We start from the raw sequence: 24,737 nt of genomic DNA on the forward strand, positions 1-24,737 counted from the left end.
GTGCGGCCTGGTGCGACACAAAGCAACAAAACCACGGCGGCCCTCAAGGACCCGTCGGGTTCCGGCCCGATAGGAGCTCCAGCACCCTCAACGGGGCCAGCCAACATTACCTTCGGCTTGCCTCCGTCAACAATCCCGAAGATGTTCCAACTCAGGACACGGGTTACCCAGACTCCGGTTCCACCGGACGAGACGTCGCCGTCATGTGTCATCGACGCCGACACTGGCAGGATGATTCTCCACGACCGAAGAATAACTTCGGAACCGCCATTGGACCCTTTCAGGATCCCACTAAAAAGGAAGCTGCCTGTGGAATCAGAACCTCTCCTTTATGAACCGTTCCATTCCTCCTACCAGGATCCACACCGGTTCTCCCCCGCACGCTCCGACACGGATGCATTGGAGGACTACATGGAGGACCAAGCACCCTACCATGTAGACACAGACCCTGATGACCAGCAGGACCCTGATCAAACTTGGGGCGACCCTGCAGACCCCAGTGCACCTCTCGATACACAGGACCCACAACTCTATGGGGCGAAAACATCTCCCACGGAGGATACTGCGGCGTTCAACGCACTTATTGAACGTGCGGCAAATAACCATGGGGTACAGCTTCACTCGGATACCATCGAGGATGACTTTCTAATGGACACCTTTGCATCCTCAGAAAGACATGTGAAAACTTTGCCAATGCTGAAGGGGGTCCTCAAGCCGGCTAAGGACATTTTCAAGGAACCCACCAGGGCACGAGTGATAAACCCCAGGATTGATAAAAAATACAGATCAGCACCTGGGGATCCTACTTACATCAAAGGACAATTACCACTCGACTCCATCGTCGTAGCGAATGCTCGCAAGAGGGCACACTCGCAAACGACAGGTGACGCTCCTCCCCCGGACAAAGAGTCCAAGGTGCTAGAGACCTCCGGCAAACGAGTTGCCGCCCAGGCTGCCAACATATGGCGCATAGCCAACACTCAAGCGCTCCTCGCTCGCTACGATAGAGCGCACTATGACACATTGGAGCACCTCCTCCAACATCTCCCTGACCACTTCAAAGAAGGTGCGGAAATTCTTATCAGAGAGGGACAGCTACTCACAAATGCTTCCATCAAATGTGCGCTAGATGCTGCAGACACGGCTGCCAGGGCCATAAACACAAGCGTCATGCTGCGACGCCATGCCTGGCTACGAATCTCAGGATTCAAGCCTGAGGTACAAAACAACATACTGAACCAGCCCGTCAACCCCGACTATTTATTCGGCCCCGAGGTTGACACCACCCTCAAAGATAAAAAAGGACACGGACACTGCAAAGTCCATGGGCGCTCTCCAAACTCAGTCCTTTCGGAGCGGCTCCTTTCGTCGCCCCGGAAACAAGGGAGCAGGTAGAGGACAGGGGTCACAACAAACGTATAACAAAGGCATACACACCTACGATAAAAACACCCGAGGTGGATATCGTGGCTCCAGTACAAAGGGCAGAGGACGTGGCTACGGCAACACCAGGTCCTCCCCCAAGAACAAGCAGTGACGCCCTCTCCCTTCCTCCCGACCACATAACACCTGTCGGGGGAAGACTACAAAGGTTCCTGTCCACGTGGAACTCCATCACCACGGACAGGTGGGTCAAAGATATTATAAAATACGGTTACTGTCTGGAGTTAACCTCCACTCCACCCACAATACCACCAAGAAACCGTCCTATGTCCTCAGAGCACTTAACGCTCTTACAGCAAGAGGTAGAAAGTATGCTTCTAAAAGGCGCTATCGAGGTCGTACCCATCCACGAGCAGGGTACGGGGGTTTACTCCCTCTACTTCTTAATTCCAAAAAAGGACGGGTCGCTCAGGCCTATATTAGACCTGAGACCCCTGAACCAGTACATTCTTTCAGAGCACTTTCACATGCTCACTCTCCAGCAAGTCCTTCCGCTTCTCAAGCAGGGAGCCTTCCTAGCCTCACTGGACCTCAAGGATGCGTACTTTCACATACCCATCCACCCCTCACACAAAAAATACCTCAGGTTCACTGTTCAGGGACGGCACTATCAGTTCAAAGTCCTTCCCTTCGGCGTGACAACAGCGCCCAGGGTTTTCACGAAGTGCCTAGCTACGGTGGCAGCACATTTACGGAGACAGCATATACACGTCTACCCCTACCTAGACGACTGGCTCGTTCAAGCGAAGTCAGCCCAGCAATGTGCAAGCCACATGTCCCGCACCATTCACCTTCTTCACAGTCTGGGATTCTCACTAAATTACCCAAAGTCCCATCTCCAGCCCGCACACGTACAACAGTACCTAGGTGCGACTATAGACACTCTGGCGGCCACAGCTCAGCCAAATTTAGTGAGGATCAACAGCATACAACTGCTGATCTCCAAGTTCAAACCCAATCACTCGCTTCCAGCGCGAGTGTTTATGCAGTTGATAGGCATGATGGCCTCCTGCATCTTCATAGTCCCGCACGCGAGGTTACATATGCGCCCACTTCAGGAGTGCCTAGCACGTCAGTGGAATCAGGCTCAAGGACAGTTGAAAGACCTAGTGTTGGTGAGCGGTCGGGCATACAACTCTCTGCATTGGTGGAATCCACAAAACCTTTGCAAGGGCCGACCGTTCCAAGAGCCTGTCCCACAGATAGTACTGACAGCGGACGCGTCTCTCCAGGGATGGGGAGCTCATGTACTCCACTACACAGTGCAGGGACTATGGACAACACAACAAAAGAAGATGCACATCAACCTTCTGGAACTGATGGCAATCTTCCTAGCCATGAAGGCATTCAAAGTACATCTATGCAACAAGGTCGTGTTGATCCGGACGGACAACATGACCGCAATGTACTACATACAGAAACAGGGAGGAACACACTCTCCACAGTTGTCTCATCTGGCTCAGAGCATGTGGAAGTGGGCCATTCAAAGGAACATGTTCCTCATGGCGGAACACCTCCCTGGCAAGGACAACCAGATGGCGGATCTGCTCAGCAGACACAGCCACCAGATGCACGAGTGGGAGTTACACCCATCAGTACTCCAACCGTACTTCCAGCAGTGGGGTCATCCAGAGATAGACCTATTCGCGACAAGCGAAAACGCAAAATGCCAAAGCTTCGCCGCCAGATTCCCACATCCGCAGTCGCAGGGCAATGCGATATGGATGAACTGGTCCGGCAGATTTGCGTACGCTTTTCCCCCAGCGCCGTTGATACCGCTGGTGGCTCGCAAACTCCGACAACACTCCCTGACACTCGTCCTAGTTGCTCCCACGTGGGCACGCCAGCCGTGGTACACCACCTTCCTCGAACTTTCCGTGGTGCCGCATCAAAGGCTGCGGATCAAACCCGCGCATTTGACGCAGAACCATGGAGAGGTTCAGCACCCAGATCCGCAACAGCTGAACCTGGCGATCTGGCTCCTGAAGTCCTAGAGTTTGGCTATCTCAACCTGCCACCTGACTGTATGGACATCATCAAGGAGGCCAGGAGACCCACTACCAGAGCTTGCTATGCAGCCAAATGGAAAAGGTTCGTCATCTATTGCGATAATAATGACATCAACCCGCTGGACGCATCCATCCACAACATCATCTGTTACCTCTTACACCTATACCGATGCAATCTGGCGTACACCTCTATACGTGTCCATTTGACCGCAATATCAGCCTATCTGCAAACCAGGCAGCACCTCTCTCTATTCAGAGTGCCTGCCATCAAAGCATTCTTGGAAGGGCTCAAACGAGTCATTCCACCTAGTCACCCACCGGCTCCAATGTGGAACCTCAACTTGGTCCTCACACGCCTGATGGGTCCACCCTTTGAACCTCTACACTCATGCAAGATTCAATTCCTTACCTGGAAAGTGGCCTTCCTGGTAGCGATCACTTCCCTAAGAAGAGTTAGTGAACTCCAGGCACTAACCGTTCAAGAGCCATTTATTCAGGTTCACGCCAACAGGGTCGTACTACGTACCAACCCCAAATTCATGCCCAAGGTAATATCGCAGTTCCACATGAATCAGACTATTGAACTGCCCGTTTTCTTCCAAAACCCACAAACTGTTGCAGAAAGGGCACTACATACACTAGATGTACGGAGGGCCCTCATGTACTACATCGACAGGACTAAACCCTTCAGGAAGACAAAACAACTGTTCGTTGCCTTTGCCCCACACCACAAAGGTAACGCCATCTCCAAAGCAGGGATAGCCAGATGGATAGTTAAGTGTATTCAAATCTGTTATCAAAAGGCAAAACGCACATTAACTATTCCACCACGAGCCCACTCAACACGTAAGTTGGGGGCTTCCATGGCCTTCCTAGGAAATATTCCCCTGCATGATATATGCAGAGCAGCCACATGGTCCACTACACACACATTTACAAAACACTATTGTGTAGATGTGCAGTCAAAACAGCAGGCAGCTGTAGGACAGGCTGTTCTCAAGACACTTTTTCAGACCGCTGCAGCTGGCACGGGTAGCCGCCGCTAATAGAGGGCACTGCTATGTATTCTATGCACAGATATGAATTCAGCAGCCCACATGCCTCGAACTGAATATGCTACTTACCAGTATGCATCTGTTCTTGGCATGTAGGGCTGCTGACATTCATATCGCCCTCCCTCCTCCCCGGCGCCTGTCGCAGCTGCAGCTCTCAGAATTACTGCAAGCATGGTCATCACTTTCTGTATCTACTCCATCACTGCCACAATGGCGAAAAACAATCTGAGGATGGAGAGGATGCCCATGCGCACTGTAGTCCAGGGGAGGAGTCACCTATCCAAGGATACTTCGAAGACTCTTCCAGGACAACAACGTGCAAACATCCGGACCCAACACTAGGCGGCGATCTATGCACAGATATGAATGTCAGCAGCCCTACATGCCAAGAACAGATGCATACTGGTAAGTAGCATATTCATTACGTCACAGGTTAGGCTGGGTAGGGCCAGGAGGACTTATTGTTAACGCATTCTCTATCAATCAGTAAAGAATTTAACAGTAGCTGCACTATCATTTGTAATGTGTGCGGGGTTAATAATGCACTCACCTGAAAAATAATTTTGGGGTCTGTTGCGCTGCCAACGAAGGACATTCTTCAAGCCACTTAACTTCAAGGTGTTTCATTTGGTGTTGTCAGCACACCATTTTTGTATTAAACAGGTACTTCTTTCACAGAAAAGTAACAAGTGACTAAGTTGTTTAACCGTTGTTTGAGTTGCCTTACTCCACATATTAACATAATGGCTAGTGCCCAAGCCATCTATCGGCCTGGATTGTTTTAACAAATTCCAGGTAAGCCAACACTGAAGTGGAAATTGTGGCCTTGTGCTGTTGAAACTATTTGGTGGCCCTAGGTTAACGCTTTCACTTCTAGGAGGAAAAAAGCTTTAATGTTTGCTCTTTTAGGAAATGTGTTGTAAGAAATGTTTGATATTTTCCAAGAGGTGCAAACGCCACATGGCCTATTCGTTTTGAGGTATGAATATAAGCAGCCTGAGGTGCATTTAAAAAAAAAAAAGTCGAACCAAATGCAGTCTCTTTAAAAGAGAAGTTCAAGGAACAGTGGAGGAATATATACGTCCCTTAAGAATATTGCCTTTTTCCAGTAACTTTGAGGACCAGGTGGATGTCTGTCTAAAGGACCACTTTGTCTTTAATTGTTTTTCAAAGAAGATATAAGATACTGTTCACATTTTAATTTTGTTCAAACCCCTGGCATGGCCGGTGTAGAAAGCAAATCCCTATCTGTTTCTCTAGTATGGTGCGATGTGTGAGGAAAGAGTCTTCTTACTGGGTCTAATATAATTTCCCGAGCTCCCTCGATCTTGCCACTCCACTATGTTGCTCCCTTTTCTGCCACATAAATCTTTGTGTGTGTGTATAGTGTGACCAATAAATTCTTGTGATGCTTGAGAATACCCCAACGTTTCGATATCCTACTCCCTAAACTTTTTTAGTCGAGCCTAGAGCCAGCGCGCATGCGCTGCTCTGCAAGACTTGTTAAGGTGGAGTAGGGAATAGAAGCCCCCCCCACTCTGTCCCTATTTGCCATTGGCTTGTGTCATTGTCTGCCCTAAATGCTGGCTTCTGATTTGTAAATAGACTTGTTAGTCCTTCCTTAGTACCGCCTCCTCTTTATTTGTCACCTCCCATGACGACTGGCTCTTTTACTTCAGTTGTTACACTGTACCTGTTATTTAGTCTGTAAGCACTATTTTCTTTATCCAGTTTCTCTTACTGCAGGCATGTGCTTTCGTGCCTTCTTTACCCCCCCCCACCTTTCCTCCCGTTGTCCGTACCTTATTTACCCCCCACCGCCCCCTCCCATTGTCCATGCCGTCACCAAACCCCCCACCCGCCTTCCCGCTGTTTGTGATGCCTACCATTTGCAATGCAGTAGGTCTCGCATTTACACGAGTTTGAGCTATTGGCCTTGTAAATGACTGCCTTTTATTTATGTTTTGGTTTTTAAAACATAAATAAAAAGCATTGTCATTTACAATGCCAATAGCTTAAACTCGTGTAAATTTGAGACCTATTGCATTGCAAATAGCTTGTTTTATGTAGACATCCATTACCTTCAACAGTGCATTCCTCCAAAGATTTGCAAAAGCTGTTTCTTATAAGAGCATAATTGGTGAACCAGAGTCTGCAATGATCAGGCCCACGATCCCAACATGAAACTTTCCCAAATGCCCTTTAATTTTTCTCTTTGATTCACTGTTGTGCTAATCTTGATTGTAAGCACTAGGTTACTATCCAACTCTTGCTCTATCTCTTCAGATCTAAGTCATATTTATTAAAAACTCTAATTCCAGTTTTGTTTTTCACTTTTAGTTTCTATAGTAAGTAATGTCAGTAAGTGTCAACAGGAAGGAGGGTAAGAATTTGTTTTCTCTTGATTCAGATTCTGCTGCAGCATGCCGCTGGCACTGTGAAGAGGGTTTCCATGGAGTTGGGTGGACACGCCCCATTCATCGTGTTTGACAGTGCCAACGTGGACCAAGCTGTGGCAGGGGCCATGGCTTCCAAATATCGCAACTCTGGACAGGTGAGACTTGGCTTTAAGTTCTTATCTTACTTGCTTATGCAACAAAAGAGCATTGACGCATATATCAGAACTGATCCGTGAAAAACAATGTGACAGTAGGTTAATTTAGCACGAGTTGTGGTTACACTTTCTAGCACTGGCGTTCTAAGGCTGTGATAGTTCCTCCTCTTCCATGAAAAAGTAGGATTTATAAGATTCTGTTTGACGAACTTTAAGATGGCTAACAACCCACCAAAGTTCTGCCGGTTTTAAAGTTGGCAGATCGACTCGGTTGGTAATCCTTTCTTGGTCGATAAGAGGCACCTTTGAGTTTGGTGGGCACACCCACTGCTGAACAGCCTGTAGAAACTGGTGCTGATGCGCTATATAAAAACGTCATTTTAATATTGTTTTGCCAATATAAAGTAAAATGCTATCGTTTTGTAACTGTTTATTTACAAAAAGGTGCTATTTGCAAAAAATGGAGGAGGCTGCCCCCTCCACTCCTACAGCATCCGGTTTACTAAAGTATTTCACTGTCAAAACATAGTGTGGCAAAGTGTCATATCAATTTTCCTGTGCAAAAGCTGTTTTGCATTGAAAATTGACCCTGACACTGCACCAAAACTACTTTGTGCCATGCCACTCCACTGCTCATTTATGCTAGGGGGCATGCCCGGGGCAAGCCAGCACAAAAAACTTTGGTTGTGGTGCAACGCCACATCTACTGGGATAGGTGGTGATCTGGCGTTGGCCCTAATCTCCACTCCAATGAAAAGGTGATATCAAAGGCTCAAAGGGTATATTGCCTGATATACATACTTGTAATGTGTGCTTTAGCCTACAGCACACATCTCGCATGTCTGATACCTATGCTGATGTCTACACTTAAGAAGTTGTATTGAACAGTGCAGCCTAAATGTGGTGCTGCACACTCTTTTGCCCTTCATGCAATGCAGTGCTGCGTTCTTTCAGGCAGCTCTTGCTTGTGTGAAGGACAGTAAATCTAGGCCCTGGTTTAGCAAGTCCTCCCACACCAGCCTTGTGGCTAATTCACCTCCTCGCTTCAAGCACACTCAAATAATCTTCCATGTTGCCCAGTCGCTTCTCGTCCATTCACCTTGTCTTTAGAGACCTTGGGGAGTTGTACCAGTCAGCTGGAGGCAGACTTTATAAGACCCATCTTTTCTGCAGTTCTGTGCTAACCAGGGGCGGGGGCAGCACCAAATGGGTCAAGCGGCATCCAAATTTCCAAAAGAAAGGAGGAGTTCAAGTTGATGTAAACTGATGTAATGTTGCAGCGGTAGATAGATACTCTATTTAGCATCCTGCACCCTTAAGAATGTTAAGACCGGATGTTCCCTGCCCTGAGTGCCCATCTGCAGGTACCTCATATTTCCTCATTTTCGCCATGGGGTCACTCTAATCTAAGTGTGTGCCGACGCTTAGGCTTCCCTCTGACTGTGCGAGGAATTGAACCTGTCCTGTGACCTGGAGGAGTGCTCCAAGCGTGCACTTGTTATTTGTTACTGTCCCTTTCATGGGTATAGCGCATAGAACGGTGATGGCATACCATGGTTAAGAGAAATCAATAGCATGACCAGATCTTTTCATCTGTGTCCGAGAGGTTGAGACCTCAAGGCTCACCTGTGTAACGTTCCACCTTTGTGGGTACTCCTAGACTTTTGCATGGACATCCCAAATCTGGGTTAAATACATGTGCATGGCGTGTGAGTGGGCCAGAGTAATGGAAGGCAGTGGGATGCATTTTGGACACTAATGACCTGACTTATCACAAGATGGAGAGTGAGGACTTTGCTTCCAGATAGTGGAATTGTTTTTCGTGCATTCATGTAGATGGAGGGAGAAGACGGAGACAAAGAAGTGAGGAGGATGAAGGCTAGGACATCTTTCACAATTCTGTGAGGCCTTTTGGTTAGCAAGGCGCTGCTGGTTGGTCTTCCTGAGCGCTGCCATTTGGTGGATATAAGGGCCAAGGGATGGGACTGCAGACTCTGTTGTGCATGGTGAGGAAGGTACTAAATGAGCCCCACCTCGTTGCCTCCCCTTACTCTTCAGTTGCATTGATGACAGCCAGTGCGGAAACCTCACACCTTAGTACCTCTCTTGTGGGTGCTCCAGTATGAAGACCGCACCAGTGCTACCTGCTGTGACCAGCATCACTGTACACGAAGGCGGTGTCTAGAGAACAGACTGAAAAGGACTTTTGGAAGAACAACCTCAAACCGGTTCAACAGTTTGAGTTAATGTATCCACATCCCTATCCAGAAGTCTTGTATAAAAGTAGGGCCCAGTAGTAGCCAAGGGATGCAGACCTTGAAGGACCTATATCCTGCATTGTCACTATGCCAATTCTGGCTCGATGCAACAACCTGGCCAGAAACCTACCTATATTTGTATAAGAGGCTGGCTGATATGATAAAATTATGATGAGAGTTGACAACCATTTTCTCTAAGATGTTCTTAGACCATGGGCACAGATGTAGAGTTGGCCAGGTAAACTGATGTGGAGGAAGGCCTTTTTAGGGGTTTTTCAGTGTGAACCTCACATAGAGATGCAAATTAACTCTAGTCTTCCGTCTTCCAATTAGAACATTTGTTGTGGTAGTTTTAATGTACTTCAAAGATCAAATTGATAATGTTTTTAAGTTGAAACTCTGAAGGGGGGCTTTGGGGGTAGCCGAGGGCATGGAGGTCTGCCCCCCCGGGCAGATTGGGAGGGGCTGGGCTGGCCTGGCAGGCCATTTTGTAGCATTTGGGCTGTTTTTGATTTGGGCTGTAGGACAATTATAGCCCACGTGTATAAGGGGCTCTTTCTCGCTTTCCCAGCCACCATTTTAGGTTCTGGTGACCTGGTGGCTGGGAGCAGGGTAGTGTAGAGTAAAACAATTTCCCGCCCTCCCGTCCCCCCTTTTTTAAGGAATTGGGGTTCATGGGTGGTCTTTTCAGTTCCTTTTTCTGGGGGCTGCATTTGCTGAGGACTGGGGCATATGGGTCAATTTATGTACGCTGTCGCTTGGAACAGGTGCTGGCGGGGTTTTGAAAAGTTGGCCAGGGTTGGCAGAGGTTGTTGCTTAAGTGTTGGAAGTTTGTGAGCAGGGAAAGGGTAGGCAGGTAGTCTATCTTTCAGGGTAGACATTTGTTAGTTACAGTTGCAGAAAGGCAGGTATGTGATTTGGGTTCCTATTGTAGCGCATCATTTTTAACTGCAATACTGTGCAATGTTGTTGTTTATGTAAATGGCAGTGTGGGGGAAACATTAAGGGGATCGTAGGGGCCGGGGGGATGAGGGATCAGTTATTTAATGTATAGCTAGGTTTTAGTTTTGTAAGGCGGTTGCCAGGTTTGGAATTTGTTATATGCACCTGTTTCAATAAAGCGGCCTTTTTCACACACAAATTAGTCACGGTCTGGCTTTCCCCCATCCCTCCCAATGTTCACTGTGAGCAGCATCGGCACTGCTTTGGCTCTGTCATCACTGTCCAGCTGTCAGTGTGCGCACACTAGCCTGACAAAGGCAACACGAGCGCGCGCACTATCATTTAGCACTTGGGAGTATCGTAGTGAGGGTTAATTTAACAGCTAAGTGTACCCATTTTAGTGAGCACCTGTCTTTGGTAAGGTGGCAAGACCATACACCACAAATGTGTCCATATGTGGTGGCGAATGTGGGTGATTGAGGAAGCGGTGTAACAGCCAATAGCAAAATCCTGCCATTCGTGTTTCACTGCCCCAGACTACAAGAACGGCTTTGAGACGATGTGAGGTAACCAAACGAACAAAAAAACATAAATGAATTTAACCGGAAAACAATGTGTCTTCTTTTATACCATGTAGACTTGCGTGTGTTCAAACCGTTTCTTGGTGCAAAAAGGAATCCATGATGCATTTGTGAAGAAATTTGCGGAAGTTATCAAAAAGGAGTTGCATGTAGGGAACGGATTTGAAGCAGGAACCACTCAAGGCCCTTTAATAAATGAAAAAGCAGTGGAAAAGGTAAAAGAACATTGCCCCTGTTGTCTGTTTGTTAAAACTACAAGTTAAATTCGTTTTAATATGAAGTTGTAATTTAAAGTGTTTGATGAATTTTTCGACAAAATATTTTGTTAAAGATTAATTATTTCTAGAACCCATTTGGAATGCTGGTATTGGCTCACCCAATCAGACGACTTAGAATTAGGTCATTAGCTTCAATTTGCCTGAATTGTAAGCCTTTCGTCCGTGAGCTTTCATATTTACTGGGATGAGTGGGGGATCAGAGGAAGATGGGGGAGGGGGATCAGAGGAAGATGTGGGGGGGGCATGTACTGCGATTTCTGGTCCTAGGACCAGGTGTGGCGGTGAGTCTTGCATTTAAGGTTATCCTAAAGCCTGGCCTAAAATTAATTGCTCCTTTAAACCTTGTGTTCTGCAATGAAATGATAAACCTCTCCCCTTAGTCCTGCCAAGTAGTTCTATATTAAAGGCGGAGGGGTGGTTTCAGTTAACTGCAGATGTCTATGCTGGGCAGTGTGGCTTACCCATAACATTCCCTCAAGTGTGTTCTGATTCCTCAGTTTACCTGTTCTCTTGCCCCTTGTTCTTGCCTGCAATAATTGAATACAAAAGTTTGAAGCAGAGTCAGGAAAGGAAGGAGGAGAGAGGAGCAGATCAGCCACTGTTAAGTAATAAAAAGCACAGCTGTAATCGAGGAATACATAAACTTGTGTAGGTACCCCAGGAACTCTGATCCGTGGACTCAGAATAGGGAGTCAACAGTCACTAGTACTTTTATAAAAACCCTATTAACTTGTGCATTATCTTTCAACTAATTCTCACTGTGATACAGAACTGTGCCCTGAAGAGGCCTACCTTATTTGATCAGTCCCTTAGCACTATCTGGGGCGGTACTGCTTTGGTGTTTATTCTGTAGGTGAGGAGTCTGCGGTTGGACGTATCCATCAGAAAAATGAGTTGCTTACTCTTGGTAACACTCTTTGTGGTGGGTACTGTCTCTAACCACATGTTCTTCAGTGCCCTTCCACCTCCTATTTCTGTGGAATGGTCTCCTTTCCATCTAAAAAGGTCCCAATTTAGGAATTTGCACCCTGGTACATCTGATTATTTTTTGGGTGCCAATTCATAGGGCACAGACTGACTTAAGAAACTGATGTTGCACTTGTATGCAGCTCCATCATCACTTCTGGGGCAGAATGAAGTCGTAAGCGGAATCTTACGGATCACTCGAGCATTGCTGTTAAAATCTTCTAGGTCTCATCAGGTGCCTGGGGATATTCTAAAGGTAAGAAATCTGCTGTTCCTTAGAATGTCCATTAGCAAAAAACATCACTGAAGGTTAGTAACAGGTAGACGTGTCTGTTTGTTTGGTTTTCACAGACTAAAGATTGTCACTTTGGGGCATCTTATGTGGGGTAACGCACGATAACTCTGATGATAGTTAATTTACCATAGTTTCAGCAACTGCATGCCCTTTTCCTGCAGTTTCTCCACCATCTTTCCAAAGTCGTGGAAATCATGGTCTTCAATTTTTTTGGGTGTGCGCTACTAATTCTACACAGATTTCTTCTATATAAATTTCAGTTGAACATTCCTTGTACTTTGTGCTTTTTCTCTTCCTCAAAGTTTCCCAGTCTCTCTAGTTGGGAATCAATTATGTACGTCTGTTTCACGTGCAGGTGTGCAACATAGGCTGTGTTCAAGAACATGTATATAGAGATCTTTCAACACTTCTGTGCTTCTTGGGCATGGTATTATTTTCAAATTAGGTACACTAGCTTAGTTTTAGATGCCATGTGCATTGCCTATCAAGACATTTTTACAATGCTCAATTAAAATTATTTTGCATTTTGCAAACATTGCAAATCTTCGACACTAGACCAGCTTCTAAGGGTTAGAAACGGTTGCAGCAGAAGGCTGATGTACATTTTTTTTGTTTTATTTGCATAGGGGTAAAGGCGAACTGGAACAGGTTACCTAGGCTATTAGTGCAAAACAACGTATGTATCTTGAATGTTTTTGTTGACCTGGGGCACAGGCAAGTTAAGTGGTCTAAGATGTTTGTGGAGTTATGGAAGCCATACCCCTCCCCGACCTGTGATTGCTGGTACAGATGGTGCCCATACTGAAAAGAGGACTTAAACGGGAGATGGTGAAATGTAGGTGAGCTTCTTGATATCAAGCAACTAGAATTGGAGTTGCTCCGGCTAATTCTCACACATTGGCAAGGGAAAAAAAGCTATAACCTGCTACAAAAAGCAGTATTATTATAGTACTTACCAGACAATATAGATCTTCAGAGTGAGTAACATTAACCGGGATCTCGGAAAAATAGTAGTAGAGATGTCTGGAATACTTAAATGCAGAATCCCGGAACCCACACCTCAAATATACCCAGTAACCTCCAGCAAACATACCTCTTTCCAAAGTGAATGGGAACACTTTACATAAGGACTGATGATTGTTGTCCTAGGTTAAAGTTGCCCAAAGCAAACTTTTACCATATGTTGTGGGAGTTCTCTGTAACTCAGAAATACTGCAGTGACCTAAAGCAAGCACTTGAGGATATTACCAAGAAACAGCTAATACTAAGCCCATTCCCCTTTCATGTCTGATGGGCACTTTCAAATTTCTCGACCTGGCTTTAGACCTTGGCAAAAAAGATGAATACCCATTTCTTGGGTAACCTTGATGGGACTGAAGGCGAAGTTGTGGTTAAAAGTTGTAAATAAGGGGCCCAATGCGGAAACTGGTACAAGGGTCAAAATACATAAACGGGAAGAGGCAATGCATAGACACATTTTTGGAAGCCATGGAAAAACGTATTATTACCCTCCATCCGGTGTTGATTTGATGTATAGGCAAATGAATGGAGATTCAGAATGAGATGCTGAATATGCGTGTGCTGATCGCTGGCATGGGAACCACCACTCTGCCATCACCACAGACATCTAATGTCAATGAGTAATAGAGTTGTGTAGGTGTAACGGTGAAGTGCAGGCAGTTGGTAAATACTTAATTATATTTTGACCATTTGTACTACAGGAACATATTCGTTCCCTTGGAATGAGAATGCAAGGAGACACTTTTAGTTAATCTTGTACTTTTCAGTTAGTCATGTTTGTGGATCCGAAAAGGAGAGCTCTTACACCAAAACTCTTAAAGAAAAAAAAGTTTCCAGGGATTCCCATTCTGCCGAAGGCAACTGATTCAAGCGTGAGCATATATTAAAGATACAAACGCTGGAGAAATGGTTACAGGTAAGTAACCAATTCCGTATACGCCATATTTCATACTACACTGCTTTGAGAAAATGGACCATCTCTTACTATTCATGAGTTTGTCCTCGTATTTGGCTCTATATTTTACAGATTTTCCACTTCACAAAGCCAAAAAATGTCCCTCTATGGCTCCTGTTGAATTGTCTCCAGTAACGCAATGTCTTCACTTTCCTGTTATCTGCCCTTAGACAGCATAATCCTCTGCACAGTGCCATAGACCTCTGTGTCTTCCTCCATGCTTTGTCATGTATTACATTTATGTTCTTATAGTTGGTGAGACTCTTTTTTTTCTTTTCCAGTCTCTTGTATGCCTAAGTGCACACTACATTGTCTGTATGTACCCAGAAACTGTGAACTGATTCTGACACTTTGCTATGATAGGTGGAGAAACATGTCAGCGATGCAGTCTCGAAAGGCGCGTTTATCGTCACTGGAGGCAAGCGTCATAGCCTGGGAAAGAACTTCTTTGAGCCAACGTTACTAAGCAACGTGACACCAAGCATGCTGTGTACGCAAGAAGAGACGTTTGGTCCTCTTGCGCCAGTCATCAAGTAAGAATACAGGTTTCATGTTAAAATCTGAAACCCACTCAAAGTTTCAACATGTAAAAATGAAGTCTGTAATATCCTGTCCTTACCTGTCCACTCTGATGTGGGTGTGGGTGTGTGTCTGTCTGTCTGTCTGTCTCTCCCATAGAATGTTGATGAAGGGAGCGGGAGGGAGCCGTTGGCTAACTGTTTCCTGTGAGGGCTCTGAATAAAGATAGTCGCACCTACTGCTTGTCTCCTCGTTGGCGACGATTACGGGACACTGATGCTTCTTGAACCACAGTGTCGCATAGTGGTAAAGGCTGGTGGTTGTTCCGGTCTTTACCCGGATCAGTTATTCAACGTTACCAGGTGGGAGGGGTGTCAGTCGACTCCTCCCGATCACCAGCTGCTTCACTCCCACGCCGGCTGTACATCCCTCTGCCTCTTTGATTCGCTTCCGCCAGCCCCTGGGAGGAGTTGCAACGAAGGGTGAATGAACAGGCTTTATTACTGTTGTCCACGGGGTGTTACCTCACACAGACACCGGAGGAAGCCAAACCTTCACAACCAACTAGTTATTGTGTAAAGAGGCATTTTGGCTCTACCTACATTAACACTGGTGGAACTGCGTCTGCATGGCTGGAATAATGAATGCAGTAGGTATGCCCAGCACCTTTTTGGAAGTCCCTGGGTCACATGCTGAAAGTTGGACACAGTGACTTAAATGTTTTGAAAAACATCTGGAGTACAATCCAGCCAGGAAACAAACCATGATGTACAACCGTTTGGGGGCAGAGGGAAGAAGGTGTTTGATCACCCAACTCCTGTTGAAAAAGAGGAGGAGGAACAGGAGTGGGATGCGTTCATTGAAGCCAAAATAAGAATGAAGAATTACTTTGGTACCACTATGAGCATCATAATGGAAAGATACAATTTCTACTACAGGTACCAAGCATCAGGTGAGGCAATTGAATCCTACGTTGCAACACGAAGGATCTGGTTCATAAAGAAGAAGAGTCAGCAACTAATCGACCACGGAAGAACTATACAAGGAAAACCTCTAGCACATACAGCGGCAAGTCGAGCGGTTATCGTTGTGGATCCAGTGCACATGTGGCGTCCAACAAAGTGTCCTGCGTGGGGCAAGGTCTGCAAGGGAAGTGGTAACATGGGACATTTCCTTAAGGTTTGCAGAACTTCACGTTCAAAGAAGATTTACACTGTAAATGAATCCAAATCAGAGGAAGACTCCGATGAGAGAGGACTACTAGAAAACTTGGTATTGCTTGTGGCCATCATCAACAAAGAAGACGTGGAGAACCAGCCCAGGTGCAGTGTCCGTGTGAACAGAGAAAACGTTGAGATGTTAGTGGACACTGGATCGAGAATTACAATCTTGTCAAAGGACACCTACAATGACTTAAAATGCAAGACACCGTTGGAATCTAGCAGAATTGTTCCATGTGCCTACGACAAACACAAAATAAAATTGGAAGGGGTAGTTAAGGCGGATTTGACATTCAGAGAGGAGAACACCTTCACAAGAGATTTTGAGGTGGATTACAATGTGAACATCCTTGGTTGGTTGGAACAACAAAAACTGAAAATGATGATCAATCCTTGCCAATCACCCTATGTGTTCAGCAATCAAGAGGACTACTTGGCAGCCATTCTCAAGGAATTCAAGGGGGTGTTCTGTGAGCAATTGGGATGCTTGCAGGATTTCAAACACAACATTATTCTAAAGAGTAATGCATACCCTGCTAAACAACGTGTCGGAAACATACCATTGTCTGCCTATGCTGAAGTTAAAGCCATTCTGGAGAATTGGTGCCAAGATGGAATAGTCGAAACCAATCAATGCGTCTGAATGGCTATCGTTTGTGGTTATTGCGAAGAAAGAGTGGAACGATTCTCTTATGCATAGACCTTCGCAAACTAAACTGCCATGTGGTAGCAGATTGTCAACCTTTACCTCTAATAAATGAGATGGTGATGACATTGGATCAATCAAACATCTTTAAAACGTTCGATTTCAGCGCGGCGTACCATCATATACAGCTACACGAGGAGTCAAAAAAATATTCAGCGTTCATAACTCCTGAAGGCGCATATCAATTTTGCAGATTACTTTGCGGACCATGTTCAGCATCGACTGTATTCCAGCGCATAATGAATCAATTGTTCTGTGGCATGGAAGGAGTGAGGTCATTCCAAGATGATGTACTGATCTACAGCAAGATGGAAGAAGAACACATAGCCATGCTAAGGAAGGTCCTTCAGAGGATTCAGGACTGTGGTCTCCCCTTGCAAAAGGACAAATGCAAATTTATCAAAGTAACTGTGGAGTACTTGGGTCACCTCATCGATGTAAATGTAGTCCGACCAAACAGTCTTTAATACCTGCAATTTCTTTGTCATCAATCCCGACGTATAAAGAAGAACTCGCATCCTTCTTAGGCATGTGTGAATTCCACACCAAGTTCATACCACATTATGATGCCAAAGTGGAACCGCTTAGGAAACTGATAAAGAGGGATGCAGAATTCATTTGGGGTGATGAGTGCGAGCAGAGCATAAAGATCATAAAAAAAGAACTCTAACAAGCACCATCTCTACAGTCATTCAGCGAAAAATTGCAAAGTACTGTGACCACAGATGCCAGGAAAGTCAGGCCGGGTGCAGTGCTCAGCCAGATGACAGAAAAAGGGGGGAAAAGTCATTGCATTCGCATCACGCAAGCTAGGAGGCCCAGACACAAAATTCTCCGTAATTGAGCGGGAATTGTTGGCTTGTGTTTGGGCATCGACTTTATTGGACCGATGAATGCTTTAAGCTTAGAAATGCTCTATGCCATAGTAATAATTGACTACTTCAGCAAGTGGGTGGAAGTCAAATTTGTGTCACAACCTACCACGCATGAAGTAATCAGTTAGTCGGCGATAACGGAATTCAGTTTGTATCCTCTGAGTTGGTTACATTCATGAAAAAGAACGGCATAGAACAGGTGCAGTCCTCTTTGTATCACCCACAAGGCAATGGCCAGGTGGAACGGGAAATCACCTAATTAATTAAACCATCCAAATGTCTTCAAAATCCTACATGCCCATTGAAGCAGCACTCCGTACTAGGTTGTGCTCATTCCGCACCTCCCCACACAACATCACTGGTAGAGCACCCTTTGAACTAATCAGGGGTAGAACTGAAATCACATAATTGCAGCCTCATTGGTCTTTGGCTTTGAAAAATGGGAGAACGAGAACTCCAGAGAAAAGGAGATCAAGATGAGAAGTCTGGTGGGCAAACGCCAGAAGCGCATTAATTGCAAAGCAAGGAATATGGTGAAGGAGATGTCTGTGAAGGCAGGTGATGTGGTGCGAGTGACCTATCCGAGGAAAAGAGCAAACATGAGAAAGTACAGTGAGCCTAGGCCCGTGGTCAAAACAAAGGGTACTCCTGTTCTCCTCGACAGTGGTGGAACAGATCAAATGTTGTTAGTAGCAGGACCCCTGAACCTGTGAGCTGGCGTGGTGAGTTACAAAACGGTGCATCCGCATCTTCAGTAAAAGAAAATGAAAGTGAACTGTGTTGTGCAAGCACCGAGTCTGCCTTTGTTGGTAATCACTCCAATGTGTCCCCTCCCAGACTTGTGACCAGTCCCGATAGTACTGTTCGGGACAAGAGAACGATTGTTCCCCCCTGTCAGATTTAAAGACTATGTAATGCATTAGTTTATCTTAATGAAAGCTGTAGAAAAATTGTTTCCTCTGCCGAATTAGAAGACTGAAACGTATTAGTTTGTCTTTAAAAAAAGACAGACGATGTAATATCCCTTCCTTACCTGTCCACGCTGATCCTCCGCTTCTGTCCTACCTCCTGTGTGTGTACGCGCGTGGCTCCCGTCGCGCCGATAGAATGTTGATGCAGGGAGCGGGAGCGAACCGCTGGCTAACGGTTTTCTGTGAGGGCTATGAGTAAAGATAGCCGCACCTACTGCATGTCTCCTCATTACTACTAGTCTCTTTAGTGAAAGCCTACAGGCCTATTGTGCTTCGTCATGGGTGGACTCCTGTATCAAGCTAAATTGCGATTGCAAACGCTGAAATTCGCAGAATTTCAGTGTTTGCGATTTCAATGTAGCTGTGTGCAATGTAGGAAAGAAAAACCTACTTGCAAAATAAGGAATCTCAAAATTTGCAATTCCCTATTTTGCGCATGCATTTAGAGAATCGCAGTTTGCGATTCCCTAAATGCTATTCTAGTAGCCATCGCAAATTGTGATATTGCTGTAAGGAATCACAAATTACCACCAACTTCTTCAAGTTTGTGGTAATTTGCGATTTCCTTGAAAAAAGCACTTTTGTGCTTTTTTCAAAGTGCCATTTGGCACACATACATGCCTTTAGGGCATGCATGTGCACACATGCACATTTCAGGGGTGCAACAGGGTGTCCTTTTGGAACCCTTGAAATTGCAGGCGCATTTTGCGAGTACCTATTGGGTACTCGCAAATTGCGCATGCAATTCAAATTCATTCCTATGGGCCTCCCATAGAGATTAATGGGAAGGGATTCCATAATTGCGAAACACAATTTGCGAGTCGCAATTAAGGAATATGTTGGAATTGCAATTATTATTGCGATTTCTAAATGCATAGCATTTTGGGAGTCCTTAATAGCGATTTGCTGAAAATCGCTATTAAGGACTCGCAAACTAATACAATGATACATCTGCCCCCTAGTAAGTAGAATGGGCCAAGAGCTCTGAATTTGAGAATGCCACTTTGTATTAAAAATTTCAGCCTTAGAGCAACAAGTTTCGAATAGACTGTTTGAAATTAATATTTTAGAAGTGGAATCTGTTTTGAACTCAGTTCTGTTCCATATCAGATTCAAAAGCAGGGGTAAGGGGATTCACAAACTAGTATAAGGGTGGGAGATGGCATCTGGAACAGGCTCTGAGAGAGGTACGGGGTAATGGGGGGTAAAAAATGGTCTGGGATGGGTCATGAATATGTCCGGCTTCCTGTTTAGCCTTCTTCTCCAAGACCAGGTCGTGTCATGGCCAAAACACAGGCCAACCTCATTTTCGAGAGTTGAGAACCATGCAAAAGGGAAATAAGCCGAGAGAAAGACTAGCATGAGCAGCACAACCACTGCCCCGGTTTTCAGTTAATGTGCACCACAAAGGAGTCTATGGCCAGTGCAATCTTCAACAGGGCCTGTGGGTAGGGAAGGAAAAGTGTTCCTTTTTTCCAATGATTTGATGACTTTCATTGAGCTTTTCTGATTTCAATTTACAGATTTGATACCGAGGAGGAAGCTTTGGCCATTGCAAATTCCGCTAATGTCGGCTTAGCAGGTAAGTCCTTTCATGCAAAGTCCTTTCATATATAAGTCCCTACCAACCTGTCGGCAGGGTGAATAATAGACTATACAAGAGTGCACCAAACACACAAAAGGTGATGGGAAGAATGTTCTCAATTTGTTTTACTTTTGCCCACCATGCCACCTCTGTTTGGATCCAGCCATATGAAAATCAGTTTTAACCCTTTTCCAATTAGAACAGTCCAGCCCGAACTGTGAGGCCAGGTCCTCCCTTTACTGGAAAACAAGCAGCAAATGCCAGTTTCACCCTGATTGGGGCTCATCAGTCTTGTGTAACTCTGGTCCAGTGGCACAGGGCATACATCCTGGCATTCTCTTGCCACTTAGGGCGGTACATCAGACACAAAAGGTAATGGGAAGAATGCTTTTAATTTGTCTAACCATGGTAATGGCTCAGGGTAGCATTACAAACCATTGTTCTTTTGGACAAACTCTGTTTGCTTGGTAGGCAAAGGATCATTGGGTTGTTATGCTACTCCAAGCGATTGCTAGTGGTTAGAATTATTGCATGCATTTCTTGTGTCACCTTTTTGTGTGTTTGATATAAACTAGTGCAGATGAGGTGTGCCATCATATGTGACAAAATATTTTTGCAGCATGAACCTATTCTAGATTCACATGCTGTGCATTATTCTGCTATCTATTGGTCGGGCTTTGAACCGTCTTTGGAAAAAAATTACGATTTTGGTTTGGGGGGGTCAGCCATAAGTGGAGCTAGTATGAATCTGACTTCTACCATAAGCCCACAAAGCTTCATTACGGAGCCACTTTCTTAATTTAGTAGTCTCCTATTTTCTCTGTCTCTAAGGAAGGATCAAAATTCTCATGGGTTGTCAGGGAGTTGGTCTTTGCTGGTTTATTTTTGTGCAGTAAAGTCTGTTCAAGTCTGATGTCACTAGCCATACACTGTTAAGGAACTGTTTAATCGGAACATATGGCTTTTTCAAAAAACCCTGCTACCGATTTAAATACAGGGTGCCTTTTCCATTATTACCCCTGCCAGGACACTGAATGCCGTTTGGGAGCAGATGGTGAACCATTTTGCTTTTGAAGGCACTTAATGATCTGGTTGTACTCTGTAGGAGTGATATGCTTATAGCACAGGTGTGCTTGTTAGTACTATGAACTTCATCTTAAAATGGTTTATATGTGTTCTTACTATTGGCTTTTGATGCTTGTGTTTCTCCATCTGCAACAGGCTACTTCTACTCTCAGGACCCATCCCAGATCTGGAGAGTAGCCGAGCGTCTGGAAGTGGGAATGGTTGGCATAAATGAAGGACTTTTGTCGAGTGTGGAGTGTCCCTTTGGAGGTGTTAAGCAATCCGGCATTGGGAGGGAAGGTTCAAAATATGGCGTGGACGAGTACTTAGAAGTCAAATATGTCTGCTTCGGGGGCGTGTGACGGACTAGCTCGAGAAAGAAAACAGGACGCCTCCAGATATTTGGTGCCAAACTTTGGTTAAATCTGAAGAAAGTGTTAATTATTAATGTGAATTCGATCCTCTTCTGCAATGTGATTTTTGATTGCACATATCATTGCCACGTAACTGTGCTGAGGATCTGGTACAAATAACATTGTGCTGTCAATTTCCTTAAATGATTATAGTAATAATTTATACTGAGTAAACTTTTTAAAGTGGAACTTATTGTTACAATATAAACTCTAAAGTTTAAATCTAAATTGTATACTGCTTGTAGGTTTCTGGTGACAATGGCATAGCACTATTACCTTTTAACATTCTCAAAACACTTTAGTCTAAGTTTCTTTTATACCACTTTAATTCTTCGTTTCCCTGACATAATTTTAAAAAATTATTTCTTTTTAGGGTTACAGGTGGTATTTTTTTTTTTCATTTGAAAATTAAGAATATCACAATAATGATATGCACTTAACCTCTTTAGTAACATGGATTTAAAAGAGCAAGCCCGCGTGTGCATACCGTAGTTTACCCTCTTTGGATAAGCCAAAGGGAAATGGAAATGATATGCACTGCGATTGCTCAAGAAAGAAATAATAGTTCACCTTTTTAAATCCATTTTAGATGAACCTTGCATCTCCTTATTAAGTTAATTCGCAGAATTTTATGTTTTGATCTTTGTCGGCAACAGTTTTTTTTTTTTTATTTCATATATCCATTCATGTAAATAAGATTGTTACGTATTTTAAAAACAAAACAAATTTATACTAAAATAGTGTTTTTTCCTTTTTCTGATCTGCAAAATCAATAGGATGGTTCCTATTATGGTTTTGATATAGAAAGCTAAGATGTGTAGAAACGTTTGAACAATCTGTTTCAGGCATATAAAGCACAATAAAAGCGAGGTGGAGCTATTGACCTGATGTCAGATGGTTATTTTTTAAATGAAATGTGATAATAGTCGTCTAGTGTTCTACACCCCAGTTGCAGTCTGTGACACATAAGTAAAGCTACATTTGGATGCTACATGAATGGGAACGCCGTGACTCATATTTGCATTTAGACGCAGAGAATAAGAGGAAGAACCCTGAGGTAGTAGCAGAAATCACACTTGTTCTTTGGTGCTACCCTCTTTAGATCTTTTGCAAAAGTCATCTCACAGGAACTCCTCCTGAGTCAACACTACGCTTCCTCCAGAACTTTGTGTTCTAAAGCTAAACCAACCACACGGTTGCCTCCATCTCTTGGTAACATTGGACCTTCCGCTCTCATGCGCTCACTCTCAGTCCAAGGAATGCTGATTTTACGGTCTAATTCCCTTCTGAAAAGACACACCACACGTTCAATGGTACTTCTATAGAGCAGGGTGCAATTAAAAGGACCTTGAGCAGGAGGGAATTTACACAGGTCCTGTAAGGAAGCTGAAGCCAGGGACAGAATGGAACAGAAAATAGGCCTGCAACCCCCAAAAATCCCCCCCCCCCCGCCCCCCCCCCCCCCCCCCCCCCCCAGGTGCAAATTAGTGTCTTACGAGACTTGAAGACTCTCCAGTGACACAATTATGGATTCCAGTGAAGAGGGCATGCCCTCATGAAAGTGTCACTTGCTCATAAAGATAACACTAGAGTGCTTTGGATAAAATTAGAGTAAGCCCTTCAAATAAAAACTATTTGATTTAGCTTTGTGTGATGGGTACAGACAAAGGTAATCCATCAATATATTGGATGACATTCTTTGACACTGGCCTGTGATCTTACTAGCTCTAAAGCATCCTACTTCGTATAGGTTTGCAGTAAGCCATTCAAGTGGATTGTGTGAATATTTAAAAAAACAGTCTATGAAATGAATTTTGGGGGCATCAAAATGAATACCATGCCAGACACTGGGTTGGCGTACACTACAGTCAATAAAAATGTTCTTGAGAGACAAATTTGTCAATGAATCGGGGAAATATTTGGAACCACCGAATAGAAATCCAGAAAGCTTTACTGGAGAACCAATTGAGTCATTGGGATTTAGAGAATTTTAATTTAAAAATAGGAAAGCAACAAAAAAACTTTGTGGCTGTTAGTGGAGGACAACCTGTATTAGGTTGGAGGGATCTGGGGCACTTCACCATGGTATTAGACCCTAACAGCTACCCGGAACCTGTGTTATTGGATGACAGCAGAATGATGGAAATGCAAATCTGTAAAGAGTTTCCTGATGTGTTTTCAGAAAAAGTGGTATGTTGAGTGGGTTTGTACACCGCATTAGGATGATGTGGAACGTTGTGTACAGAAGGTGAGGAATATTCCTATTTCTTTGAGACAAGATGGTAAGAATGAACTAGATAAATTGAAGAATGCAGGTATCATAGAACCTATTAAATTGTTCGATTTTACCTTTTGTGGATGGACAAGCGAATGGCAAACTACAATTGTGTGTCAGTTTAGGAAAACTTAATAAACAATGGCATATTTCCAGGTACCCTAACTTGGTAAGCGTAAAAGATCAACAGCATTTATAATACCATTTGGGTGTTTCCAGTTTCACAGAGTGCCTTTTGGATTGTCCTCAACTGCAGCTGCTTTTTTCAGAGGCTAATGTATATACTAAATAAGGATTAACATTTTGTTTTTTTTGTTGTTTTAGGAGCTCTTCATTGATTTTTACAGGATTTATAAACTGTACCATGACTCCAGTGGTGCAGTACTTACACATATTTTGCAGTAATACATTGATTAATAACAATTCCCCAACTCCCCCAACCCCTCTGCTGCTCACGTTCTTCTGCACACGCATCTCTATTGTGTGTGATCATCATTTATAGAAGTAAATGATCCGGACCCTAGCTCCCTCCCCTAGGTCTAAAATAGCCCCCTTGGCCTGCCTGCCCCTGCCTGCTGTGATATTAGCCTGTTCCCACTGTGTATCCTCCCTCCCCTTTCGCTGGTCAAGTCTTTGCCTTACGGGGCATTTAGAATATTCATTCCCCCTGGTCTTCCACCACTCCACTGGTCGTTCCTGCCTCCTCTACTCCCCTAGGTTTCACAATTGAGGCCTCATTTACAAGGCCCCTG

General features: G+C 44.6%; 1 protein-coding gene across 1 annotated transcript in view; it reads left to right on the forward strand.

Moving 5' to 3' along the window:
• Nucleotides 1–22,593, forward strand: part of ALDH5A1 (aldehyde dehydrogenase 5 family member A1) — a 124,462-nt gene extending 101,869 nt beyond the window's left edge. Inside the window, exons 6-10 of the mRNA XM_085607056.1 lie at nt 6,918–7,061; nt 10,899–11,057; nt 14,720–14,889; nt 20,171–20,229; nt 21,454–22,593. Coding sequence (XP_085463182.1) covers nt 6,918–7,061; nt 10,899–11,057; nt 14,720–14,889; nt 20,171–20,229; nt 21,454–21,659 — 738 coding nt within the window. The 3' untranslated portion in view covers nt 21,660–22,593. The remainder of the gene's footprint in view (nt 1–6,917; nt 7,062–10,898; nt 11,058–14,719; nt 14,890–20,170; nt 20,230–21,453) is intronic.
• The last annotated feature ends 2,144 nt before the right edge of the window (nt 22,594–24,737 follow it).

Source organism: Triturus cristatus, chromosome 5_2 (assembly GCF_964204655.1).
Source record: "Triturus cristatus chromosome 5_2, aTriCri1.1, whole genome shotgun sequence".
Taxonomy (NCBI): domain Eukaryota; kingdom Metazoa; phylum Chordata; class Amphibia; order Caudata; family Salamandridae; genus Triturus; species Triturus cristatus.